Source organism: Lactuca virosa, chromosome 7, assembly GCF_052849685.1.
Source record: "Lactuca virosa cultivar CGN04683 chromosome 7, Lactuca_virosa_CGN04683_v6, whole genome shotgun sequence".
Taxonomy (NCBI): Eukaryota; Viridiplantae; Streptophyta; class Magnoliopsida; order Asterales; family Asteraceae; genus Lactuca; species Lactuca virosa.
In genome coordinates, this window is record NC_136432.1 from 216,321,500 (window position 1) to 216,343,560 (window position 22,061).

General features: G+C 35.8%; 2 protein-coding genes across 2 annotated transcripts; one reads left to right on the forward strand and one right to left on the reverse strand.

The window, feature by feature from the left end:
* The first annotated feature begins 8,546 nt into the window (after positions 1-8,546).
* Positions 8,547-9,449, forward strand: LOC145127542 (uncharacterized). The gene is made up of 2 exons (XM_079062720.1): positions 8,547-8,664; positions 8,761-9,449. Exons 1-2 carry the CDS (start codon positions 8,547-8,549, stop codon positions 9,447-9,449), a joined length of 807 nt encoding a protein of 268 aa, XP_078918846.1.
* Positions 9,450-11,646: 2,197 nt separating this feature from the next.
* On the reverse strand, positions 11,647-13,419 carry LOC145123905 (uncharacterized). Its single transcript, XM_079059093.1, has 2 exons — positions 12,711-13,419; positions 11,647-12,508 (listed from the first exon to the last, which is right to left on the reverse strand). Exons 1-2 carry the CDS (start codon positions 13,324-13,326, stop codon positions 11,745-11,747), a joined length of 1,380 nt encoding a protein of 459 aa, XP_078915219.1. The 5' UTR covers positions 13,327-13,419; the 3' UTR covers positions 11,647-11,744.
* Positions 13,420-22,061: the final 8,642 nt, after the last annotated feature.

Genomic DNA, 22,061 nt, shown 5'->3' on the forward strand with positions numbered 1-22,061 from the left:
TTAGTAAATATGATTATACTTAAAAGATTAAGTATGATTCTGAATCATTGAAAAGTTTCAATGAATGGCAGAATGAATAAGAAGAATAAATTAGGCAAGAAAGATAAAAGCTTCTCCAATCTAAGAAGAAGGGAGAGTACTTTTGTATCATGTTTTATGATTCTCTTAAAGATTATAAGAACCATATTACAATTCATCCTCTAAGGACACCTTAGTGCACTAGTATGGCTAAGAAGAGGAGTCGAGAATTGTCAAAATGGTTAAGTCAATAAGGTGATTCGTGCTTCGTACCAAAATCAATTTTTAGAGTCATACTCCAAGATTGTGAATTGAGTGACATAATCTTAAGTAGGAATGTTCTTACACAAGCACATTTTGGTAAGTTGTGATGTCTTGGATAAGACAAAGACCAACTAGTACCAAATTGTGTGTAGGTTTGTCTCGATAAAGACACACACTGCCTTTTGAATATTTGTTTTGTCAAGAAATGGTTCTTGATAAGAGAATCTTATATGTCAAGAGGTCAGTGGGAGTCTAAAGATATTGAAAAGTTTCAAGAACAAATCAAGAAGTAAACCTATTAAAAACTAGCACACGACTTGAGGATTGTAACCTATCGTGTTGACAAAATTTTATTTATGTGCCAATCCAGTTGAGTGATTATGCATATGAGTTCTACGAGTTCTCAATTGAATGCATAAGGGCAAACACCTTGATCAATGAAAGTACATTGACTGGCATAGGTGAGCTTCTAAATAACTTGGAAGCAATGGTGGGACCCTTGATGGCAAGAAATTAAGAATGAACAAGTTCTGTCCATAAGAGTTTGGATTTGTCACTTACGATTATGCTTATGACAAATTTGCATGGATATGAACACATGCACCATAAAATCTAAGTGTCATAAGGTTTCTCTCCTTCATGAAAATGATTGTGAGGAAACGCTTTCACTAAGAGAGATTTTAAGGAGATAGCAATTATGTAAATTGCATTCTCAAATTCGATTATGATTACGGCATCCCTTTTCATAGTTCGAATTGTGAGATTTGGCAATTAGTTTGAACAATCGAGACTTATTTCTATAAGTTCTGGAATTGTTTAGACACACATGTGAGTTGTCTAAAGTAAGGTGTATGAGTTTGAGATGCTTAGATAAAAGCTTATCAAAGAATATCGTATTAAAAACAATGAACTTTGGAAGTCAATAAGTATTGTTTTCTAGAAGTTTAGCTGGTTTCTGAATACATGTCAAAGCTAGTGGGAGCATAAATGTTATGTTGGTATGGATATAATCGTCATGTGTGTGGGATCATGACTATTATTGCAAGTTAGCAATATTAATTATAGAAAACAAAAGTTTCACTTTGCAAAGTTGCATAGGTTGAAAAGTTGTTTTGCTATAATTAAGGGAGAGAATAGTATACTTCGTTTCAAATCTAAAGGTTTAGATCGAGAAATTTTAATCAAATTTAGTCAAAAAGATATATGAATGTTATTTTGAAAGGATTCAACGTAAGAGAATTCTATATATGGAAATATTTGTTGCGTTCTCACACTCGATAATGATTACGACATCCCTTTTCATAGTTCGAATCGTGAGAACATGGCAAATAGAAATATTATAGCAAAAGATTGATAAAGTATCATGTCATTGTAATATTCAACCGTTCTAAAATTTTCCAAATGCCTAGGGCATTAAAAGGGAAAGAGGACTAGAATCGGATTTGATTGAATTAGTTAAACAACTGTCAAGGATAATCTAAGGTTCGCCAAGGATTGGTCGCTTGTAAATAGTTGGAAGTATAGTAATGGAAGGACCTTATTGATATTATTATTATTAGATATGATTCTATTAATAATGAGTTGTCATATGGCAAATATGGAAATGTTTCCATATTGGGAGTTGGACGTTATGAGTTTATGTGTAGATTAGAAAAACTTTTATGCAAGAAGGATGTTCAAAGGAATGTACTTTGAATGTGAGACTTCATATCTATGAAATTGTCTTGCAACAATCTCCAATAGAAGACTTTGTAATTTAATTGGCAATAGTCTTTGTGACTTTTGTGCCATGACATTACGAAAGGAATGTTGCATAAAGTGTTAGAATCTAACATATTCTATAAGTGGCAAGAATTTGGTATTCTTACACTTGTGGTAAGGATTGGGAATTGTAAAATGAGTGTGATTTAAAATGTTATTCAATTATACTATTTCACAGAGCAAGGACCATAAGTAAACATAGTGTGCATGCTAAGAGCATGGGACAATTGTCGTTATAATTCAAGTAAGAAGTTGATTACCCGAAACAACAAATAATGAGTAATCAATATGGTGATTAAATAAAAGTGTTTCATTTATACTCAAAAGTTTGGGGCCATATAAGATTAGTATTATTCTTTTGTTTCAATTTGCATGTTTTGACTTCCTAAATAATTGAGTTATTTGAGAATAATCGAATTATTTGAACGTTCCACAGTCGCTCATACTTTGGGAGTAGGTATGAAAGAAGATTGTCATGAATTGGTGTGTAGATTGTCTAAAGTGTATTAGACATAGCAAAAGTTTGCTACAACGTTCATGAGTGCTTACGAATATGATTTGAGCATTGGATTAAACCCACGCTCACTTGGATCGCTTCATGGATTTTTATCACGAGTGATTGGTGAGACGATAATATCTTGTATTCTTGAAACCAAGATGTGTGAGTTGTATCTTGCGAGTCGGTTACACATTGATAATGTGTAAACGCACCAGTAACTTGGTGTTATAAAACGTATTCTTGTGTGTAATTCGGTGAGTGAGTACAAGCGAGCATTGAGTCGAAGTTTATATGTTCCTTTTACCCAAAGTGGGATAAAAGCGATATCTGTGGGCCCCTCGATGATTTAGTGATGACAAAGGAAAGTGCTCGGTCGGGCCAGGACTGATTTGATTTGTTCAATTAGTCAGTTGTCATAAATCAGAAATCGGGAAACGACACATAGACTGAGAGAATGATTTCAATCCATGTCTCACATCTATATGATATCTAGAATGGAGGAATATATGATCTGTTATCTAAAGGACGCGTATCTAATAAGATCAGAGTTGACAGCGGCTTTTGAAAGCTACGATTGCGGATCGGGATCTGAAGTCATACGCAGAATAGTTATTAGACTTATCCAAGTGGGAGACTGTTGGATTAGTGTCTAAGTCCATAACTATTTTGGTATGTACTTGACCCGATGGTGCATGGTCCTTTTGGGTTGCCTTCACCAAAGCAACTTGATAGGATGAATTATGGAGAGAGAGGATTAATTATGATTTATTAATATATTATAAGAATAATATATTAAAGGAGAAATCATATTGTTTAATTAATATTAGTCAATAATTAATTAAGAATTAATTTTGTGGCTAAAAGAGATTAATTAAACTTAGGGGACTAGAACTATCAATTGTGTGATAGTTGAATATTTGGCTAATGGACTTCTTATTAGCAGGGTGGATGAAATCTATGTGGAAACCCATTAGAAATCATCCAAGGCGTCTAAAGGAGGAGTCCATGGGTTGCTTAGGGCCTAAGCAGTCAAATTAGGGTTTCCTTGTTAGATAACCCTAATAGCCTCACTATTTAAGCACCCCTAGGGCACCAAAAACGTGGCTAAGAGATTCCTTAGGGTTTCTAGATGTTTTTGAGTGCCTCTCCTCTTCTCCTTCTTCATCCTCTTGCTCTTGGTGTTTGTGAGCCATTAGAGGAGTGACATTTGTGACTCTAAGCTTTTCAGAAGCCAATTACAACAAGGAATAGATTGTTATTGCTACATAACAATCAAGGTAAGATCTAAACCCTATTCTTATGTTTATATTGATTATCACATGCTAGATCTAGGGTTTATGGCTTTGGATGATTATTGCATGTTCATTAGACAAACTAGATCCAAAGCTTTAGGGTTTGCATGTACACCATAGGAATGTTGTAGTGCTCAAAACCCATCAATAACCTGAGCTGCATTAATAGATAAATTTATGTGGAGCATTAATCCTAGTGACTCAAAGTTAACAATCTCAAAATATTCTGCAGTTAGTGGTTCAATTACATCAATAAAATTAAGGGCTGAAACATCATCAGGATAACACATGGCATCATAAATATTGAAGTTGATAACTTCACCATCAAATTCCATTGAAAGGGTAGGATCATAAACATCTATTTTGGTTTTGGCAGTTTTTAAAAATGGTCTCCCCAAAGAATGGAACCAGAGTTTGGTGAGTCGCCATCTCCCATATCGAAAACATAGAAATCAGATGAGAATATGAGTTCATTCACTTGAACGAAAACGTCTTCCAGCACACCTTTTGGGTGCACCAGAGAACGATCAGCTAACTGAATGATGATTCATGTTCTTTTTAAAGGCCCTACCCCGATAGTTTTAAAAAGTGAATATGGCAAAACATTTATAGAAGCTCCTAAGTCCAACATAGCTCGCGGAAATAAAAGGTTCCCCAACTTGCAAGGAACAGTAAATACTCCTGGATCCTTGCACTTTGGGGGTAGCCTTTTCTGTAAAACAGCTGAAACATTCTCGCTTACTTTAACTGTTTCGTTTCCTTTTAATTTTCTTTTTGAAGTACATAACTCTTTTAAAAATTTAGCATATCGGGGTAGTTGTTTAATTGCATCAAGAAGGGGAATATTTACCTCAACTTTTATGAAGAAATCCATAATCTGTTTATCCTCCTTTTCTTTTTTTCGTGTTTTTTAGTCTTGTGTGAAAAGGAGGAGGGGTAATTTTCACTTCAGCTTCAGCAGGTCTATCTTTTTTCTGCACCTCTTCAGTTGCCTCAGATTCTTGCTCAACCACGATCTCTTCTTCCTCATCTTCTTTCTGATATGGTCCTTTGTAATTTTTACCACTTCTGAGAGTAACAGCACAAGCATTGTGCTTTGGGTTTTTCTCGGTCTGGGATGGGAATTTTCCTTGTGTTTGTGCTTCTAATTTGCTCATGGAGTTCGCGAGTTGCGATACCTGCTGCTCCAGATTTTTGATGCTAGACTTTGTTTCATTCTGGAAAGCTTGGGTACTGGTAGTAAGACTTTTAACTATGTCTTCCAAAGACATGCTGGAACTACTACCTTTTGACTGAACAGGTGGTTGCTGAAAATTGCTTTGGTGCTGATTTTGCTAAAAAGGTTGTTGAAACCCGGGTGGAGCTTGATATTGGTTTCTTTGCTGAAAGTTCTGTTGAGGTCTTGACTGGAAATTGTTATTTTGAGGCCCTCCCCAAGCTTGGTTGTTGCGATGTTGATCAAAAGGCCTTTACTGAAATCCTCCCATAGCTTGCACAGATTCATTATCTTCTTGAAGTAGTGGGCACATATCAGTTGGGTGCCCGGTTTTGCAGCAGATCCCACAAGGTTTGACCTTTGACTTAATACCTTTTTCTTTTGTCAACAAAAGGACAGCTTTAGTCAATTCTAAAATCTGGGATTCCAGGTGGGCGTTGCTCATCTCCTTGACTCCTCTTGGATTGTCTGGGTACCACTCTTCCTCAGTTGCTGAATGTTTTGATTCATTGGCCAGCTTCTCTATTAGTGCCCTGATCTCTATTGGTGTCATGTCTGAAAGTGACCCTCCACTAGATGCATTTATTAGTCGCCTCTCCATAGGTATCGATCCTTCGCAGAAACACTGATATAACTGATAATCACTAATGACATGTTGTGGGCATCGGACTAACAGTTTCTTGAATCGCTCCCAATAAGTGTGGAGAGCTTCTCTTTTCCCTTGCTTTATACCTAAAATATCTCTACGTATATTTGACACTTTCGCCTCGGGAAAATATTTTTCTAGAAAGAGTTTGGCGAGTTCATTCCAGCTTGTTATTTAACCAGATGGAAGGTCATACAACCACTCCTTTGTTGCATCTTGAACTGAGAAGGGAAACGCCCTGAGTTTGATTTGGTCTTCAGTAACTCCATGGGGTTTCATTCCAGAGCAGAAAACATGGAATTCCTTGAGAAATTTATGAGGATCTTCATTCTCAAGGCCTCGAAACGGGGGCAGCAGATGGATTAAACCGGATTTGAGCTCAAAATTTCAAGATTCTGGAAAGGTGATACACAAGGGCTGCTGGGTAACCTCTTGTGTTGCCCACTCACGGAGAGTTTTTTCAGCTTCATCTCCGTTTTCGCTCATGATGAAGTCTGATTCAATTTCAGTTTCAGAAGAGTCTGTGAGTTCGGGTTTGTCTGAAGATGATGAGGAGTAGGTTTTGAATGGTCTGTTAATGGGTGAGGTAGGTGGTGCTTTTGGAAAAGGTTGAAATGAGTGTCCAGATTCGTTCTTCAAGGGAGTGCCTTGTGGTGTGGGTGAGGTTGTGGTTCCTGTTTGTTGCTTTCAAAGTTTTGCCTCCTTCTTTAGCTTCCTAGCAGTCTTCTCAATCTCTGGATCAAAAATCAGATTACCTGTACGTGAAGATCTTGGCATAAAACTATTAGTGTTTTACCGTGTCCCCAACAACGACGCCAATTTGTTAAGACCGCTGTCGTACACGATTTAAACAAATAAAAATATAATATAAACTGCTTTATTGCACTAACAGGTAGTACAGGTAAGTAGGGTCGGATCCTCAGGAACACGTCCTAACGTTTACACCTCTTTGTGTAAGGTATGAACTAATTCTTGATGAATGCAATAAACATAAAAAGGGGGTTTTATTTCTGAAAATTAAACTAATAGAAATTAAAAATGACTAGAAAATGACTAAATTTAAAGTGATGAAAATTCAAATAAGAGAAAGCAATTCCAGTTTCGCGGTGACTATGCACTTGTTTAAACTGGTACTAAAGTTCATTAACAAGCTCTAAGGACCTCTATTACAAAAATCATTTAATCAAAATTATTTTTTTGAATTGAATCTAACTTTTACTAAATTAACCAAACAAGCTCTTGATTAAGAAAGAAAAGTGTAATTCTCATTAAAGTTCAATACCTCTCATAAGCTCGGAGGCGTTAAAACTTTTTTGATCAGTTCATATTAGACTTAACCCTAATCTCATAATTAATCCAATATATGTCACTTTTTACTAATGAATCTAGACAATTACGAATCTAAACAATTAGATGACTAGAATGATTCACAAACAATTAAAGTGGCCAACAGAAACAGAAATCAAAATCAAACACTCAATTTAACACATAATTGATCAAACTAAACAGTAATCATAGTCAAACATAGTGCCTAATGATTAATCATACGAAAAGGTTACGTCTTGCGAAACTGAAATCTGAGTTTTTAGCCTGACATGGCTAAAAACGAATTACAAGTAGTAGAAATAGAGTTTAAACGATAAATATTACTAAACTACAAATAGAAATTGAATCGTCTCCCTTAGATCTGCGTTCTTCACTTGAAACCCTCTGAAAATAGCCTTTGAATCGCCAGGAATCGCCCATTAGGGTTACTGGAAGAGTATGGGACTGTATTTATACGTCTAGCTGTCAAAACGTCGTACCTGCGATCGCAAAGGGTATACCTGCGATCGCATGTATCACCCAAATTGTGTCATGGGACTTTTTAATGAAGTACGTTTCCATTTCGACGTAAATTGACCAACCTGCAACCGCAAAGGGACAACCTGCGATCGCAGGTTTCTTTTTTTTCTCAACTGATGAATTTTTGGCTCCACAAAACCTCGAAGGCAACCTGCGACCCAACCTGCGATCGCAGGTGTGTAAGGTTCGATCGCATATTACTTTTTTCGGCTCTTTTGATCGTCGTTCCTCCTTCCAAGCAGTTCTTGATCATTTCCCGGCATCCTTCCTTGGTCTAGACTCCAATTAAGCTCCAAAGCATCCACAAACGCATCCCGAACTTGTGCAATCATCCATGTGCTCTAAATGGCCCTGAAAAGTCATAACAAACGTGAGCAGTACGGGCATTCTACAAAATAATCATGAAACACGAAATACATAAGAATAATCGGGGATTAGTTAGCTTTCTATAGTGAAATACGTAGGAAATTGTGCTAAAAGATGCATATAAAATGCATCTAACAGTCATCATCTTCATCATCCGATTCGACGGCTCTAGAGGAGGCTAAGTTTATCGGTATCGTCATGGCGAAAACGGTTGCATACTTTCAAAACCGAGTAGGTGAAACATCACGTGCAAGATCTAAACCAAAAAAGCCGCGGTTGCGTAGAAATTGCGAAGCCGGACATGATCGTCTTATAGAAGATTACTTTGCAGATGACGCCATCTACGCTGTAAAGTTTCGACGTCGGTTTCGGATGAGGAAGGAACTATTCTTACGTATTGTTGGCGATTTGGAAGGCCGCTTTCCATATTTCCAATGGAAAATGGATGCGAGACGGATAAAAGGTTTCTCTCCAATTCAAAAATGCACGGCTGCGATTCGTCAATTAGCATACGGCATGGGCTCAGACAAATGAGACGAGTATTTTAGGATGTCAGAGCATACCGTGCGGGAGTGTGTGTACAAGTTCTGCAAAGCAATCTGTTTGGTTTTTGGGCAACGATATTTGCGCAAACCAACTATGAACGATATCCACCAATTATACATGATGCATGAAGGCAATCATGGATTCCCTAGAATGCTTGGTAGTATCGATTGCATGCATTGGGGTTGGTCATTATGCCCCAACGCATGGCGTGGTCAGTACATGAGAGGCGACCACAAAGAGCCGACGATCGTTCTAGAGGCTATCACATCACATGATCTTTGGATATGACATGCATTCTTTGGTGCAGCTGGTGCAAACAATGACATCAATGTGCTAGACCAATCGTCGTTATTCAACGATATCTACCTTGGAAAGTCGCACGATGTACATTTTCAAGAAAATGGGGTAGCATATAACCGTGGATACTATCTTACTGACGGTATATATCCTCCCTTTTCTTTTTTTGTGAAATCGTTTACATGTCCTAACGACCCGAAAAGGAAAAAGTTTAAAGAGGCGCAAGAGTCAGCTAGGAAGGATATGGAGCAAACATTTGGTGTACTTAAGAAACGTTGGCAAGTACTAGCAGTCGGGGCAATGTCATATGAAGTGAAAAGGTTACAACACGTAATGTATGCATGTATCATATTGCATAATATGATTCTTGAAGACGAAGGAAGAGCGATATGTCGGTACAACGAAAATGAAGTTTTGCCAAATGTCGAAGGAGTAGTCGTTGATACACAAGAGTATAGGGCGAATAGAAGAGAAGTACACTATTGCGACATTCATCACACCGTTCGTACTGATTTGGTGGAGCACGCTTATAGGACTCATATTCAGCCGCCGATACAGTCTTCTCACGATGATTTGTTAGATGAATCAGACGAGGATTCTGATATGTTCGTCGAGAGCAAAGATTCCGATGACGAGAGTGACGTTCGGGAGAATGATGAAGACGATGAGGTCGATGACGAGGACGAGGATTCCGAGTGACGTATGTTGGTATTTTTTTAAAAAATTAGGATATTAATTATGTTTTCTATGTTGTGGTTTGTTTGACTTTGTGTTTGAGTTTTTTTTTTTTCATTTTCTACTTATTTAAATATTAGTTTTAATGTAATTTTTATTTTAATTAATGAAATGCTTTTTATTTTTAATTAAATTTTATGTTTATTATTAATTTAAAAATTATAAATCATAAAAAAGAACAAATTTTATTTAAAAAGATAAGAAAACAAAATAGTGAGGGAAACTTTCCACCTATTCTTTTGGTTTAGGTGAGGGAAAAGAAAGTGAGGGAAATGATGATGTGACCCACAAAAAGTGAGGGAAACTTCCCATCCATATCCTCCGGTCTAAGGAATTGCTTGAGCCCGGAATTCCTTTGCCACTTCAACAAAAGTTGGCTCGGTTGGAGTTTATAAGCGTCAATGAAAAAATTACAAGTGTCATGAACTTAAGGTAGAAAAGGACTACCTTGTAAATCATTGCGACGGTAGCGACATATGTCTTCTTTAGCGACGGGAAAGTGATAGCATATATAGTCCCTTGGCCCTTGCTTTGTCGGTTCTGTCACTAATAGCGATAAGCCAAAAAATAGTTTGACATCGATAATCTCCAACTAAACGCCTATATGGATGCAATTTCTGGCTATCATTTGTTTTAAAAAGTACCGTCACTAATAAGTGTCAGATAGCTTCCGTCACTTAGTCTATTGTTTTTACATGCTTTTTCTAATAGTGTGATAGGCTCACAGTCACATACAAAATTAACCAATGTGCAACGAGATGTAGATCAGGAAAAAAATGTTTAACTAACGACGGATGGAAATCATCACTACAAGAAATAAGGCCTATACAGACGACGTCGCTGGTACTGTTTCATCTATACCGACGACATGTCACCGGTATGGAGTTTACTAAATTATTTTGACCTGAGAATATATAGACAATAAGTCGTCAGTATACCTTATGCGGGAAAGAAACATAAACGTGTTTATGTGGTTTCCTCAAAACTTTTGCAGATATATGTCGTATGTATAGCTTACGCCAAATATAATTTTTATTTATTTGTATTCCATTTTGCAAAAAATAGAAACGACATCGGTTTTAGTGGGCTATCCCAACGACAAGTCGTCAGTATAGAATGATAGTGATTCGTGTGATACTCCGTGTTGACTCAGTGTCGACGACTTGTCGTCGGTAAATATATTTCTTATTTATTTTATTTTTCATTTACAAAAAGAGTATTCGACGTCTTCTGACTTAACTCTATACCGACGACATGTCGTCGGTATAAGGTTTTAACTCATCTGCTTCGTTCGACCCCCTCTCAGCTGTAGTGTCGTACCAAAAGCTCTCGCTCTCTCTCTCTCTCTCTCTCTCTCTCTCTCTCTCTCTCTCTCTCTCTCTCTCTCTCTCTGTGTGTGTGTGTGTGTGTTTGTGTGTGTGTGTGTGTCCGTCCAGAGTACCTCCGGCCACTCATCTTCACCGCCGATGACACAGGTATGTCGTAGTTCACTCCTTTGATTTCCTTCTTTTTCTGGTTCGATTTTGAGATTTTGGGGGATTTTTTTTTCTGTTTTTGATTTGTGTCTCCTTATGCTTGTCACCGGAGGTTTGACCACCTGCAACGATGTCTATTGCGACATCTGCCACCACAGTATCCGTTCCAGGTAAGGTTTTTTGATTTTTCATTTTTTTTCCTGAACACCAGCCACCATGTCAACTTCCCACTTTCGGCCACTACCGACTTACTACTTCCGGGCACCACACCACCCACCGCCACTGAAAAGGTAAGTTTTTTTTTTATTCTGTTTTTTTTAGGTTGGAAATTGTTGTATGAAAATGTGAAATTTAATATATGTTGTTTAATTTCATATTTATAATTCTTTGAAAATGCATACTATGATGAATGATGAAATTTGTTGGGCATGATTTGTTTGATTTTGTATTTAGATTTGTACATATTTGTATGAAATTGGAATTGGATGTATTATATGCTTAATTGTATGAAATTGAAATATGAAAGTGGTATTGTATGTCTAAAATGAAATGGAAATTGGAATTGAATGTATTGTATATATGTTTGAGTGTATAAAATTGTATTTATTGGAATTGTAGTATACTTGTATGAAATTGGAATTGTTGTATAAGTATTGTAATAACTAGTAACAACAACAAGAAAAATCTATATTGGAAGGTTCCTTCATTTTATTATTAATTCTTTATTAGACCATTAAAGACGTAGTAAAAATATAAGTATTGTAATAACAAGAACAAGAAAAGTCTATCGCTTGCATACGACGCCTCGCCCTTCTATACCACTTTGGCAGCTCAAGCTTGGCAATTGCAAGTTCAATGAGGATCCGTCTTCCTGGCTACCCTTAAACTTAGCAACAGAACAATCAGTTGTAAATGAATTGGTACTCACAAACTTACTATCTCCTCCCATCACAGGCATTAACACCCCCATCTTCACCTTGCTCACATAGTTATTCCTATAAGTCTGTCCCAGAACTCCGTCCACTTCGTTACTCAAGGAGAAGAACTTGAACTTGAGATCAAGATGAGCAAAGCAATCGTCATTGGTTATATCATAGTTATGGATTCTTGATTCTTCATTTGTTATTGGAACCACTTTGGCTGTGATCCTGAAGAGGTTTTCAACTTCAACAACGATATGGTTGGTGTCATGAATCCTAGTGATTGATGTCGTAAAAGATTGCCATTTGGCACCTTCGCTTTTTGGGATAAAGATGTTTTCCCCGTCAAATGTAACAGAGATACGGTCAATGGTGTCATCCCAAGAAGAAGTCTTTTGAGCACTGATTTGTACTTTGTGGTTGTCGAAAAGAATCCCAATAGATTGGACCCAAGTAAAGTCTCTGCCCATGTTTCTGTTTCTCTTCCCAATGAAGTGGCCATTGATGTGGAGGTTGTTATCGGCAACAAGGCAGAAATCTTGATCCTTCTTTCCATGGAAGTAGAAAGTGATGCCGTCACCACCAATGAAACGAGGGTCTTGACACACTGCTCCAGGCATATCGCAATCTGTAATTTACGAGACAGATATATATGCAAACACTTATGAGATTCAATGATAGCTGTTTAAACGTTATATTTAACCATAGTATTCATTTGTACATGATGGAATTAAACCTCAATAATTTGATGTCAAGATGACTCTCCTCGTATATGAATTTTTAGTATTTATTAATTAATAAAGTGAAAACATAGAGTTACAAGAACTTACTGCAAACTGGCTTGCAAGAAACACAATCAACTTCACATTGACCAGGACAAGAAGCAGGGCAGACATGCTCGGAGGCATAACATTTTGTGTAATTGTGGTTTTTGCACTTGACTTTCTTTGGTTTCGAAGGTGGAGTAGACCATGTAGGAGGTGCAGGTGAGGATGGTGTTGGTGGTGTCGACTCTTTTTGTGGTGCAGGGGTGGTTGGAGGTGGTGACGATGGTGTTGGAGTTGGAGGTGTGGACTCTTCTGGTGGTGATGGGGTTGTGGGAGAGGGTGTGGATGGTGTTGGTGTTGGAGGTGTGGACTCTGTTGGTGGTAAAGGGGTGGTGGTGGGAGGTGGTGAGTAAGGTGTTGGTGTTGGAGGTGTGTACACTGGTGGTGATGGTGCAATGTCGCCACCACAAACAGGTTTGCATGATTGACAATTAACAGTGCAGCTATCTGGACAAAACTTTGGACAAACATGCACCAAGTTATGACATTCTTTGTAACTCGGGTCCTTACAAGTTGCATGGCTAGGGTTGTTAATTCCAGGTGGAGTTTGGGCATCAGCAAGAGCCACCAGTATGAATATCATAAGTAACATAACATGACAAACCAACGACTGAGCCATTGCAGCCGGCCTGACGTAAAACTCTAAATTAATAGATCTTGAATTGAGATTGTAATTAATGGAACGGTATACTGAATTGTTGTCTATGTATTGAATTGGACAATTGGTGCTTATTGACACTGATAATCTCCATATATATAGTTTAATGAATGCATGAACCTCCATAATCTATATATTAAGTAATAATTAAGTACCTTCAGTTCAAGGTATCTTTCAGACCCCTTCATACTGCTTTTAGTGTATATATGGCATCCCTGGCACATGCAACACTTTCTACAAACAGAATCCAGCTTGTCACATACTCCACCAATGTTAACGAACAATTAGAATGGCACCAATCGCGACTCTTGCATCGCAAGCATTTAGTGAAGCAAATGTTTAGTATTACCTATGACAAGGGGCGTGGTAAAAACTAAAAAGGAGGTTTATGGTAGTCTTTAGAAAATTAAAGTTGTAGGGTAGTTTGTGAACTCAAGTCGGTAGAATGAGTCAGTTTTAACCCATTTCAATAAAAATGAGTTCCTACCGCTATATGTTTTAATGGGTCGCGAATAGGTAAGTAAAGTTAGCATGTACAATAATAAAAATGAAATGAGTCAAGCTATGAAAATGTCATCCAAAATAGACTGAATTATTCACCATCTTTAAAATCATTTTATTTATAATATTGGATAGCATGTAATTGAAATGAAATGAGTCAAACTATCAAAATGTCACCCCAAATATACTGAATTATTTACCATTTTAAAAATCATTTTATCTAAAATTTGGATATCACTATCTTAATTGGTGGTGGTGTTTATAATTAATATTTAGGAATTAAGATATTAGTTGTTTACGGAACTTACGTACAAAAGATGGTCAACAGAATTGTTGAAATGTTATTCGGGACCGACCCCTACTTAAGATACCAGACTTTAAGATAAGAAAGATGACAAACTTTAAATCGAGGCTTCAAAAAATCTCAACATGTTGACGTAAGTTGCAATACGAAGCGATCCTTTTTCTATCTACATTGACTTCCATGAGTACCATCTCAAAATAACAGTCATCTCATATTATATTTCCTCATAGAATATGTTTACCGAGGCATCTTAGTTTCACATGCTCATCAAAGTCAAAGTCATCCCATAAAACACCAAATGCCTTTTATTTTCTTATACAAGTGCTATTTTATAGAATGTCAGTAATACAGAAACCCAATCAAAATGTCACCCAAAATATACTGAATTATTTACCGTCTTTAAAATCATTTTATTTATGAAAAATGGATCATTATGTTCGTGGTAGTTTTTATAATTAATATTCAAGATAGTAGTTGTTTACGCATTGCAGAACATACAAAAGATGGTCAACAAAATTGTTGATATGTTAACCGGACCAACCCGGTAATTAAGATAACATGTTTTAAGATAGGTAAGATGACAAACTTTAAATACCAAAAGACCTTTGATCTAGCGGTAAGGAATGATCCTCTCAAATGAGAAGTCATGGATTCAAGTCTCTTATGAGACATATGTGATATTTAAGAGTATATTTAGATATTTTGCGGTTTAGAAAAAAAGGGACAAATTTTAAATTGAGGCTTCAAAATTCTCAAAATGTTTAAGTAAGCCCCAAGAGGAAGCGGTCCTTTTTTCTATGTACATTGACTTCCATGATTGCCGTCTCCAACTAACAATCATCTCCTATTATGTTTCCTCATTGAATGTGTTCACTATAAGGCATCTTAGTTTCACATGCTCATCAAAGTCAAAGTCATCCCATCAAACAACAGATGTTGTCGGGGGCAGAACCAGAATGTTTCGTAAGGGGTAGCACAAAATATAAAAAAACCATTGTACCATCATTATACCACCGCGATAATTGCTATATAAAATCCTGACATTTGGCTGCTATTTGATTTTTGACCATTATAATTTCCTAGTGAACGATACTCCGACACATTAATAAAGAACTACAATAAATTCTAAGTTTGATCCACAAAAACATAGCTTGATTTTTTTTTGAACGGCAAATACAAATATATATTAAACTACTCCTAAATTATTTCACCGGATAATTGCTATATAAAATCCTGACATTTGGCTGCTATTTGATTTTTGACCATTATAATTTCCTAGTGAACGATACTCCGACACATTAATAAAGAACTACAACAAATTCTAAGTTTGATCCACAAAAACATAGCTTGATTTTTTTTGAACGGCAAATACAAATATATATTAAACTACTCCTAAATTATTTCACCTATGTCCACAGTGAGACTTGAACCCTCGACCTCAAGGAGGGAGGGCAACATCGGATACCGCTGGGCTACAAGCCCTTTGATAAAAAACATAGCTTGATGCATTAGGTAAAATAACGACCTCCAACTCCAAATGAGTTCTGCCACCATCGACACCAAGGTTCCTGTGATCTGAATTTGTAGTAACGATTACAATCAAAGATCAACAAAGTAAACCATTACACAACTTGATAATTGAATTATCCTCGGAAGAATTCAAATACTAAATTAAAGAAAACGTAATTATTAATTAACATACAATCTCACATAGTGACAAAAACAAAAATTAAAGAAAACCTTGACCAGTATAGTATACTTGTTTTGGAAGTTTCAAATATCATAGAAATTATGTAACATTTATCATCAATAATTTTTCTACAGCATCTATGATCCAGACTTATGTAACATTTATCAAGAACTCCATTCAAACAATGATATAGTTGTAGCAACAAGATTTTCTCTGCAACTATCTATGATCAAAGAATTCCCAAATTTGTAGCAGCAGATCTCCAAACCTTAACCACGACAAAAAAATCTCAACCAAATTAGTGTTTCTCTATAAATCAAATCAATTTGGATGTTGACGTTAATCATTTTAACTCTCTCTAGTTTGGTATTCTAACATCAAAGAAATGATTTTTTAGCTTCTCAACAGTTTAATGTTCATGAAAAGGTTGGACATTAATCAAACACCTTACAGGCAAAATCTTCATGAACATAATTTTCAAGTAATTATTGATTTGGAAGCAACAAGTCGGACCCATAACATAAATAAACAAACTCACATCATTTATCAAATAAATACAAAGACCCAATTAACAAGATATCATATTGCCTTTGTCTGGGAGAAAAAGGATAAACCTAGACTATACTCAGGCTAACTGATTATTGTCTAGAAATTAACATGTACATATACAAAATCAAAAATGGAAATCGACTAAATTGTTAAGGGATTAAAGAATTACTAGAAAAAGGGGACAAATCAGAGCACTGTTTAGCTGAAATCGGTTGTGATTTTGATTATGCTTGCGATTTGAACCAGTGATATTTGTAGAAAGGGCAGAATTTAAAGATGCATCTCATACATACCATTGATCTGCCTTATCCTATCTTCTTCTGGGGAATTTTTGAGGGGTAGCCTGTGCTATCCCTGGCTCCGCCCCTAGATGTTGCATTATTTTCTCATGCAAGTGTATTTCATATGATTATTGCCTTTACCGATGCCGGTCTATTAGTTTTCAATGCACACTAATAGAAAGAAAGAAAAAAAACCCCTTGAGTGACATAAGATTTGCGATATACAATAATTTCATGACAGACAAAATAGTCTTTTGCGAGGGGTAGTACAAAAAAATTACAATTGACCTCTTCGTTTACCTATTTTTCGAAAGCGTTTTATCACTCATTCACTCTTAAAATCCATAAGTGTTTCTTTTTTTACACTACATATCAAAGCACCGTTCAAACAATCATCATCATTTTTATTACACAAGTCGGTCTTTAAGAGCTTCATTGCGGAAAAACATTTTCCAATACTTGCGGTTGCGAAGGGCAAAACAAAAATCAACTATAATGATCTATGAACCAAAGAAAAAGAATGATGTTTCTCGGTTTCTACCATCAAACGATAAAGGGCGGCAATTCCCTTCAAGTTAGAAAAAATCTCATCAATCAAAGAGTGATAATAGGTTTCAAGTTAACCATAAGATACACTCTTTTCGAATCATTAAAATTTGTTTTTACAACTTACTTAGCTTCACCTACTTTGATTTTGTCAAACATATAAAATAAATTACAAGAACTCAAAGTTGCCATGTATTCTAGAAAATCGGTGCTTACATAACTAAAATGGTCACCGGATTCTTGAATTTGTATATCCAAAACTGTATTGAAAATATCAATTTCAAAGTGATGTTGATTAGTAACAGTGGTTCTAAGGTTTCTTAGAGTAACATAAAATTTGGACATTTCCACATTTCTAATTTTATGTTTATGACAAAAAGAAAATAATGTTCTCCAACATTGAAGGAAACCCATTATTTATTAAAGCTTTCAATGTTTTCAACGTAACTTTCACCAAAGAGAAGCCGCTTCCAAAATATTTTGATCCTTTCTTTAAAGATGTCTTGACAAGGTATCCGCACTACTAGAAATTGAGGTATCGGTGACGAACAATTTCGTCGCTAGCTATTAGCGACGGTAATTGCCGTTTGAAAAAAGCCTTGTCGCTAAGTGTGAGCGACGGATTCAGCGACGGGTTTAGCGACAGAATAGCAACGGATTACCGATGACACAAATTACTTAGGAAATCTCAAAAGTGTCAAAATCTAATTAGATGGGTAGGTTATTTCCTAGGATGAGCTTTACGATGTTGTTATACATCGTGGCGATTTTTTTGTTTTTTGGCCTCAATTTATTCGTGTTCCGCCTTAAGCTGGTCCCTCATCTCCTTATGAATACGATCAATAATAACCTACAAAACAACAATAACCAAGTTTATATCAAATAAAACATCATGCCATATCATTCAATTGATAGCAAGATACTTTTAAGTTGATAAACAAGCTATAAAGAATTAATACCGACATACTTTAAACTTGAAAAGAGAATTTTTAATTATTAAACATCAGGCCATATTATTCGATCAATAGAAAAATACATTTCTACACACAGCAGAGTCAACTCCGCTTACATGTGTAGACATCCATATATGTAGTATCGACACTTTATTCCTTTATGTTTTATCTAAAGCTTTCCCAATCTTCACTGCAATACTCCAGTGACTTGTATGTACTAGTGACACTAATACAAAATCAATAATAAAGTACGATTTTATTAGGTAATAGACTACGGCTATAGTATCGTACTCTAAGAGTGTTGGTTTCGCCTCAACCGCTCTTTAGGAACATGTAATCCAGAGTTCATATCAAGGTCAGACCTAAAGGTACCCTCTCCATTCTTGGTTGCTCTTCAGCAGACCATTTTTAAAAAAATGTAAGCCAATAACAATATCTTAATTACCATTACATCATTCTTTGGCAATCCCTCATCGCTTCTCAATTAAGAACCAAGATAAGTTATTACCCAAAACGGATCTCGTTTTATTTTGCGTTTGAATTCATCTGCCAAGTAACCTAAGTACGTGCCATATTGATCCCTCACATGATTTTTCTTAATAGCTCTGCCACAAACCACTAAAAAATGACCAATAGTTTAAAGAAAGAAAAACTATTTCAAGGAAAATAAGGAAATATGCAAGAATTATAACTAATAAAATCAAAATGAGGTACATGTTTACCAACTCATGACTGGTAACCCCTGCATATTTGAACTGTCATGATCCACCTATATTGAAATCCAATAGTAAAATATAAATCCAGATAGATTCAATAAAAACATCAACATATGGATTCAATAAAAACATCAACATATGGAACTTAAACTGATCTCATATCTATCTATTATTATAATATCTTGAGTAAATAAAGAAATAAATAAAAATAAGGATATAGTGTGGGACAACATTTGTATATAAGAACATGTCATACAATACGAGCCATCCACAAATCTATTTTTACATAGTAAATCAAACCCCCACTGCAGTGTTTTCTGTGTACTTATTCCTCATCGGTTTCTCTATTTCTGTTCTAGTAATTGTTTTTCTCATACTAAACAAAATCAAATCAATCCATAATATTGTACAAAATGTACGTAAGATTAAAAAAAAAGTAAGAGATTATATTACCTTTAAATGTTTCTACTATGTGAACACCCTTACCTAACTCCAAGAAAACAAAATAGCAAAAATCCAAAAAATTCTATGAGCAAAACACAAACAAAAGGAAAATGACATAAAAGCCCGTAATTAAGTTTTAACAAAAATATCCATTATACGTGTTTTAGGTCCAGTAAAGCCGGATGTTTTATTTAATTTGTTCATTTACACCTTTTTAGCCGGTTTTCAGGTAACATACCGGTTACCGAATGCCAATAAAGCCCTTGAGTTTTCAAAAATGTTCGGATTTATCTTTAAGTTTTCAAAATTGTTCGGATTTACCTTACTTTTATTGTTATTTTGATTAATTTGATTATTATTATTATTATTACTATTGTTGTTGTTGTTGTTGTTGTTATTATTATTATTATTATTATTATTATTATTATTATATAAAAATATTTTACACATATATTTTTAAATATATAAAAATAATTTTATTAATGCAAATATATTTTAAAAAATATATATTTGTATTTAGTATTTATATATATTTGAAAGCCTATGTATTCCAATAAAAAAGTATTTATATATTAAAAATATATTTATTTGTATTTAGTAGGTATAAATATATATTTATTTCATATAAAAAATATATTGTATACATATAAATATAAAAATACATATTTATAAGCTTTACATTGTATAAAAGATATAATTATATGTATTTGTACATATTACTAAGTATAAATATGTGCTTATTTCATATTTATATGCATACGCTAATTTTTATACAAAATAATACATATTTATATCTATTAAATAAAAATAAATAAATTTTTAAATGTATAAATAAGTTTTTCAATGTATAAATATGTTTTTGTTTGTATTTAATAGATACATTTATTTGTATTAAATTGTATTTAATAGATATAAATATTTATTTATTTTGTATAAAAAACTATCCTATACATATAAATATGAAATAAATACATATTTATACTTAGTAAGCAAACACCAATTTTTTTTTTTGTTTTGGTTGACGAATCATGTAACGCCCCGATTCTCAGGTATTGTTTAATTATGAATTTCTTTGATTTTAAGGTCTACTCGACGAGTTGGTTGTCCTACTCGTTGAGTATCAGCGAGATAGGGACGCGTATTTAGTGGCCTACTCGCCGAGTCCATAAAGGTACTCGACGAGTAGGAGCTGGCAGATGAAACCCTAAATCTCGGGGTTTTGCACCCTATTTAAAGAAGCATAAGCCTCCTTTGGCCTCTTTGGAGTCCTTTGAGAGCTCAGAAAACCCTAATTCGAGTGATGTTTCATTCTTGTGTGTCTAAAGCTTTGGAGAAGAGATCTTTTGAGAAGAAGAGCTTGGAGAACAAAAGGCTAGGGGCAAGGAAGTGTGGGAAATCAGAAATCTACCTCAGATAGCATCATTTGGAGGTATCAAGTCGTCACCTTTACTTTATTTTCCTTCTAGACCTCTTTTGGTTGAGATTTAGGGTTTTCATGGTTTGGTTGAGATGATAATGTGGGATATGAGCTAGATCTGAAGTTGTAACTTCAGATATGGACCCTCCTTGGGTTCTAGAGTCATAAAGCTCCGAATTTGGTAATGTATGAGGCCTCTTTGAGTATGAAACCCCCATTGTGAGCTTAAATTTGACATTAAGAGCCTTTGTAGCTATGCATGCACGTAAAGTTTGCAACTTTACGTGAAAAGCATGCCTTAGAAGATTGGATCTGTGATTTGGAGCCACTGCATGGCTTAAAAGAGTCTGTATGACTTAAGGACTGAAGGAACTCGGCGAGTCGCAAGGTTGACTCGGCGAGTCTCATGAAGATGAGCCTGGACCCGACGAGTTGGATGAACAACTCGACGAGTCCGATGAAGATTGTCGTAGACTCGACGAGTTGTATGAACAACTCGGCGAGTCGGTTGAGGTTTCCCCCAATTTATGTATGTGCATGTAACCGTCGAGTTGCAAGAAGGAAACTCGACGAGTGGCCTTAGGGTTTCGATCGTAACCGAAGGAACTCGACGAGTCACTCCGGTGACTCGGCGAGTGGGTTAGTACTTCTAGGAACTCGGCGAGTAGCCGAGGGTACTCAGCGAGTCAAGGTCAACATGGACTGTTGACCTTGGCTGATGACTTTGACTTTGATCAGGGTTTGATTAGTTGGCTTATGGGGTACCTTGAAAGGTTGGGAACTTATGGGTATGATTATACTATGGTAATAGGTGGTGGAGTTTGTGGCAGTGATCCGAGGGTTGAAGTTTATCTACCGAGTCGACATCCACAAGGTGAGTTATCCTCACTATATCAATAGGGTCTAAGGCACCAAGGTCGGCCCTTTAGTCGTTATTGTTATGGTATGCTACATGTGGTTATGACCTATTAGATCGGAATCAGGATAGACAGTATGTTATGCTCTTATGATCCGTAGGGACTGATATGTTAGTGACCTTCTAGGTCGGAGCTCTAGTTATGAGAGATTGCTATGATTGGTGATCAGTGAGATAGATATGTTTGATGTTTGTATATGCCAGTATATGTTAGTTATGCGAACATGGTTATTTGTTTGTTGCTTGGGTGGAGGCGGTCCTGCTTTGTGCTGAAGGCCAACATACCCTATGAGCGGTCCGGGGAGACTGTAGGCCCACGTGGCGGTCCAGTTATGCCGAAGGCTCGGGACAGATTCAGATAGACTGTAGGCCCTGCAGG